This window comes from Equus quagga, chromosome 12 (genome assembly GCF_021613505.1).
Source record: "Equus quagga isolate Etosha38 chromosome 12, UCLA_HA_Equagga_1.0, whole genome shotgun sequence".
Taxonomy (NCBI): domain Eukaryota; kingdom Metazoa; phylum Chordata; class Mammalia; order Perissodactyla; family Equidae; genus Equus; species Equus quagga.
The window spans coordinates 110,064,878-110,070,877 of record NC_060278.1 but is presented as its reverse complement, the minus strand read 5'-3'; the positions used below and the strand labels follow the sequence as shown (position 1 = coordinate 110,070,877).

The 6,000-nt window shown below is 47.6% G+C and overlaps 1 protein-coding gene across 1 annotated transcript in view; it reads right to left on the bottom strand.

The window, feature by feature from the left end:
• Nucleotides 1-271: 271 nt before the first annotated feature.
• SS18L1 (SS18L1 subunit of BAF chromatin remodeling complex) overlaps nucleotides 272-6,000 on the bottom strand; it is a 29,471-nt gene continuing 23,742 nt past the window's right edge. The window contains exons 10-11 of the mRNA XM_046679235.1: nucleotides 3,861-3,988; nucleotides 272-3,173 (exon numbers count right to left, since the gene is read on the bottom strand). Coding sequence (XP_046535191.1) covers nucleotides 3,147-3,173; nucleotides 3,861-3,988 — 155 coding nt within the window. The 3' untranslated portion in view covers nucleotides 272-3,146. The remainder of the gene's footprint in view (nucleotides 3,174-3,860; nucleotides 3,989-6,000) is intronic.

Sequence of the window (6,000 nt, the reverse complement as noted above, 5' to 3'; positions counted from 1 at the left end):
GTCCCGGGGTCAGCGTCCTGCCCGAGGGAGTCCGCGTGGGACACGACGGTGTGACTGCGACAGTGTCCCAGGCCGGGGTCGCCGTCAGTCCTCACAGGACAGCCCCCGCAGGCCCCCGCAGGCCCCCGCCGCCAGCTGCGCTCTGCCCAGGAATCAGGCTCCCTGCGAGCCGACTCCACGGCGCCTGCAGGCCAGCCAGCAGGGTCCAAGTACAAATCAGGCTGTGTGTCATTCACTTCACAAAAACTCTCTTTTTAGGATGATTCCTGAAGAACCAGTTTATTAACAGATTACACCAAAAGCATAAACAATTTAGACGCCAAACTCTGACTTAAAAAAAAATGAACCAATAAAGATGTTTTTCAAAAAATGTACTGTGCTCACAAATAAGACAAATTTGACCTGTTCGATAAATAGAAATGAAGTTTGACTCAAACATTTCAAACGGAAACGGAAACAGTCTTCCTCTTTGTGCAACTTTGAATGGATGCCCGATATTCAGACCTATATACACAAAACCTCTGATAAAATCAGGGGCTCACTTAGGCTCCAACCGCATGAGCATATTAAGGCTCCCCTTGAGGTCCTGGAGACCTTGTCCACCTCAACGCCATCCATTCTCACTCTCAGTGTGAGTTCTAAGTACTTTTAACAGCTGAGTCCACAGATACCGTTGGTTCAACAATAAACCCTAATGGGTGATGAGCTTTCGCATACCAATATGAACTTGTCAGCACTTCTGAAAATTGTGGTCATCGTTTTTCAGATTCACAACCTGCTGGGTGTCGGGGACAATAGGAAGAAGGATGAGCGTCTATTTCCAAGTCTTCCTTTGCCTCTTCACCGGACTTCTGTAGAAGTGGTCATAAAAAACAAAGCGCCACCCACCACACTGCACAAACAATTCGTTTTCGCCTAAGCTTCTGCAAACATTCATATCACAGAAGAGCACATATAATACAGTTAGTGAAAAAGGACTGTTGGCATCACTTCTTCCCCACAATATTACAGAAAAATGGACAACATTAAATAAACATTCTGTTATCGACCATTAAATATATTAACACCAAAAATCATGTATAAATTAGGAAATCAATGTACAAACTATTTCACAAAGTGCTTTTTAAAATATATACACAACATTCAAGAAATTCTTAATGTAAGACATTTCAGATTGAAGTTTCGGGATAAGTTTTTTAAGTGTCCTTTTTTTCGAAAAGTATTGATACAGCACTTAAAAAAAACCACATAAAAGGCATATTCCCAGACTGGCAAGGGATAAAAATCAACCATTGTCACAGTGACCTAAAATGTTTAACGTTTTCAGTGGGAAATTTTAGTCCCCGAATGAGTTTGCAATTAGTTTTATGGAAATTGTCAGGACAGAAGAGAACAAAACCAAGGGCAACAACTCCCTAAATGAAATTGCTACTGTGTGTCATTCAGCAACTAACAACTCTCATCGCAGTAATTTAATATAGATAGGTATTTTTAAGCTTTTACCAGTGTTAAGGTTTTTAAAACCCATACGCTTACAAAATAAATGCTTTTATCCAGTGTGTGTGTGACTCTGTCTCCACAGAAGAGGAGAGACCGCCCTCAACTGGCAGCCCTCCAGCCTGAGCCCCGGGTCTTCCTCTGTAACAAGGGAACAGTACTTGCCTCCAATTTCCCAGGGTGGATTGTTAGGACTCATTTAAGAAAAAAAAAAAAAAAACAAAACCATTAAAATGCCTTGTAAACTGTAAAGCATTCAACACTGGATAAAGAACTTTAAATTTTTTAAACAAAACAAATATATAATCTTCAGTAGACCTGATATATCAAGAATTGGATATTTTTTGTATGTTCTTGGTTGGTCTTGGAAATATGCCACCATTTATCCAAAGATGTTTTTAAAGGATTCATAGTAAATATGGATATTATTATCCAAGGTTGATAAAATGTCCGTATTACTTATTGGTGAAATGTAGGATTTTTCCTTGGACCGTACTTTCCCAAGTGAGCTGTCTTTAATGTTTGCACAGAATTTAAATGGGATTTAATGTCCTAGGAATGTAAAAATTATTCAAATCTCTATATAAAACCTTTCCTTTTCATTAGGAAGAACACAGTAAAGTTAGTGGGGTCCTTTTCAAAAATGAGATGTGAATTTCAGATGTCCCTAAAAGAAAAGGAACACTTGCTTGGAATCCCGAACACATAGGTCCTAGAAGAAAGAATATAAACAAAAGGTCCTGTTTGGACAATTTGGTATTGGACAAGTATTTGGACAATATTTTAAACTATAAATTTAGAATTGGGCACATTAAATATTCAGATCCCAGAAATGACTATCAGATATACCAGGGCCAAAGCCACAGCAATTTCAGAGGCCCCCCTCTCCTTCCCGCAGTCGTGCCGCTCTCCCGGGTCAGGCTCATCACACGGCCTTCTTGGGTTCATACTTATTTGGAACATAGTCATTGATCCCTCTTTACTTTTTAATACAAAATCACACAACCTTTTGGATAAACAGAACTGGTGAGCAACACAGGCAACGAGCGAGCTCCAGAAATGACGGTTCACAGCCGTTCCCAATGAAGCACATTTTTCCTTTCCAGTGTGTAACAGAAACTGACCCGCACCACGGAAGATGCCTCCCAGAGCCCCATCGAGCCCAGGAAAGACCGCCGCCCTGGGGCTGTGCGCGCAGGTCCAGCTGCGATGTAGCCAGTGAAAGATAAAGTTACAACCCACATTACAACTGCACGAGGAGAGTCAGACCTAAGGTCTGTTTGTATGAATACACGGACAATGGCGTCTTGTAGATATGCCCCATCACTGGGCACAGAACACTCTGATGACCAAAGAACCCCTAAAGTTAGCTAGAAACATCAACAGGGGGACAAAAAAGGGACAAGCTCTCCATTGTATGGACATACAATACTATACACAGCACCAAATATGTCACACCATCAAAGCGCTGTCTCCCGCCAGCAGTGCACGCTCAGCATCACACCCAGCATGCCATGTGCACGCTTTACATGCAGACACTGAGTGGGACGAGGGGCAACCAACAGGTCACAGTTCATGAGAACTGCCACCGGCCCATCCACCCCTGGATGGACAGGCCACCACAAGGCTCCAAGAAGAATGCTTGTCCCTTACTGCTGGTAATTTCCATACTGGCCCTGCAAGAGACCAAGACACAGATTATACCTCGACAGTCACGATAAAGGGGTGCACACCCAAAGGTAAGACACACCCCCACCCCAGGCCAACACGCAGGCTAAGAGCTGGAAGGGGCATAAAAAGCAAGCAAGCAAACAGCCTCCAACCACATCTACACAGCAGGAGGTCACTGGCTTTCTGAAAGCCATCTGTCCAAGCTTGTGGCTGGTGATTTAGATCAGAGGGTCTGCGAGGCCCACTACCACCCCCACCCCATCAGTCCCCCCAGGGGACCGAGCTCCCAGAGGTGACTGGTTGACAACAGGGTTAGATGCAACACAGGCTGACGGCTTCGCGTCACTGCCCACGTGGGGGATGACAAGGTAATAAACTGTAGTCAATACAAAGCTCAAGACAGAATTAAAAAACGTGTCCAGCCAGGCCGCAGGATGGGAGGGGTCCCTGGGCCACTGAGTCGATCATCTGACCCAATGAAGAGTCACTCAGCCAGCTGTGTCTGACCAAGGTGAGAAGATACGTGGAGATAATTTTTAAAAACTTTACAGGCTCAGAGAATTAGCATTCTGGAAGGGACCCTGGAAGCCAATTATTTCATCTCATTATTCCTCGTGACCATCAGAGAAACCGTCATTATGTTTCAACAGACACGGCAGGTCAGCGCATCTGGAAACATCCAGAAAGCTTGCCTGCTCATAGCCGTAAGGCCGCTGCTGCTGGGCGGACGGGCCCGTCTGAGACGCTCTGTAGCTTCCATACTGCTGGCTCTGTCCTTGCTGGTAGCTGGAGTACTGGGAGGGGGCTCCCTGGGCAGGCCCTGAGAACACACAGCAGGCACCGTGAGACCAACCCAACACGCCCCCATCCTCTCAAGTCTCCGAAACAACAGCACCCGTTCTTCCGCAACATGAAATCCGTACAGCGAAAGTGCTCAACCGAGTACCATGAGCGACTGCCACCTCCGTCCTGTGTGGCTGCAGGCCGTGCCGGCACCCCGACTGCGCCAGGCTCGAGGCGGCCCTCCAGCACCTCTGAGCCTGCTTCCTGGAAGCAGTTTACGTCAGTTACGGTGGGCGCTGTCAACACCTGAGTTAAACGTCACAGCGACTGGTGAAAACTCGAATGCCGAAGAGAGACAGTGATCATTCCTATGAAAACAAAGCTGGAGGCTTGGAAAAGAATTGCTAAAAGCCGAGGAATTTTTCAAAAAATGCTATTTAAGGGGCCGGCCCCGTGACCGAGTGGTTGAGTTCTCGTGCTCCGCTGCAGGCGGCCCAGTGTCTTGTCCGTTCGAATCCTGGGCGCGGACATGGCACTGCTCATCAAACCACGCTGAGGCGGCGTCCCACATGCCACAACTAGAAGGACCCACAACTAAGAATATACAACTATGTACCAGGGGGCTTTGGGGAGAAAAAGGAAAAAAATAAAATCTTTAAAAAAAAATGCTATTTAATTAGTCATGGTTATAAAAGGTTGAACAAAATCTTTGTGGTCTTCCTTCTTTACTGTGTATCAGAATCACCTGTGAGCTTAATAAGAAACCCACCCCCACCTCCCCGTCACGTGTGGGCCCACTTGGCACCTTACTTTTCAAAAGCTTCCAGGTGGTTCTGAGGTACAGTGAAGGCAGAGACCCGCATGCTTGGACGAGCTTCCTCGGAGGCCGAAGCTGGACAGGGCACTTCGAGGGGTGTGCGGTTTGTGGAAGGGTGAAGCCTGGCTCCAGGTGGGCGGTGAACGCAGGCTCGTGTTTAAGTTAAAATGAGATGTCCCAGGCCTGGACGGATGGGTTTCAGCCTCCTTGCTGCACGCACCCTTGGGACAACCTAATCGCCTCTTCGTTCAGGTCGCATCAGGTAGGACGCCTTTTACTGGGTATCTTAAATGGTAACAGTTTGTGAGGCCATCCCAGGGTGACAGCAGTGTCACGGAAAGCACCCTGGGTCCTGGAAGTGCCACCTAGGGTCGTCTCCGGAGTGGGTCACGACTCGGGGAGAGCCGCCTGGGCCTTGGGCTCTCAGCAGACAACCTGCAGGCCAGGGGCTGGGGCCCCGCCCTCTCAGGGAGACCTGCCCAGGGGGACAAGGGCCCCAGAGGACAGGGCAGATCCGAGGGTTCCAATCCTGGCAGGGCCTTCTGCGCTGCGGGGGCAGCCCGACCTCAGTAAGCCTGAGTCTGCAGCTGGCTAATCTTCTCTAGCGGACAGGATTTCTCCCTTTGTTGCCACCGATGCTTGCAAAGCTCCCTCTGGGATGCCCACGTGGGGGATGTCCGAGGGGCCCTGAGAGCAATGCTTGTTGACAGGCTGGGTCTATGGCAGACCCACTGGGCCCTTCACTTTAGCCAATCCTCACAGGGTGAACAAAAGCTGAGGGATGGGTGAGCACTTCTGGACGTTGCTGCCAGACTGACCCACACGTGGACAGTCTCAGGTCAAAGTAAAGTAAAACTGGGCTCAGAAAATACTCACCTGCACCCAGATCTCGGTTCTAATATGCTCACTCTCCAATAAAAGGAACCGGGGCTCCTTGGAGAAGTGGTGCTTCTAGGGCTCGGGCAGGGAAAAGACTGTGGTCCCAGAAAATAAGGAAATGCTCAAAAACAAAAGGACGGGGGGGTGTCGGAGGGACACAGGAGCCAAGTGAAAGAGCTCCCAAGAGGCAAAGCCGGGACAATTTGAAAAACAAAATAAATTCGTATTGGATTAGAATCCAATGTATAAAATTAATACCCATGAGTACACACTCCTATAAATAAATGATTAATAACTAAATAAAAGGGGGAGAAGAGACAGATCTTCCCTACAGAAGAATTCCAGTCTATGTA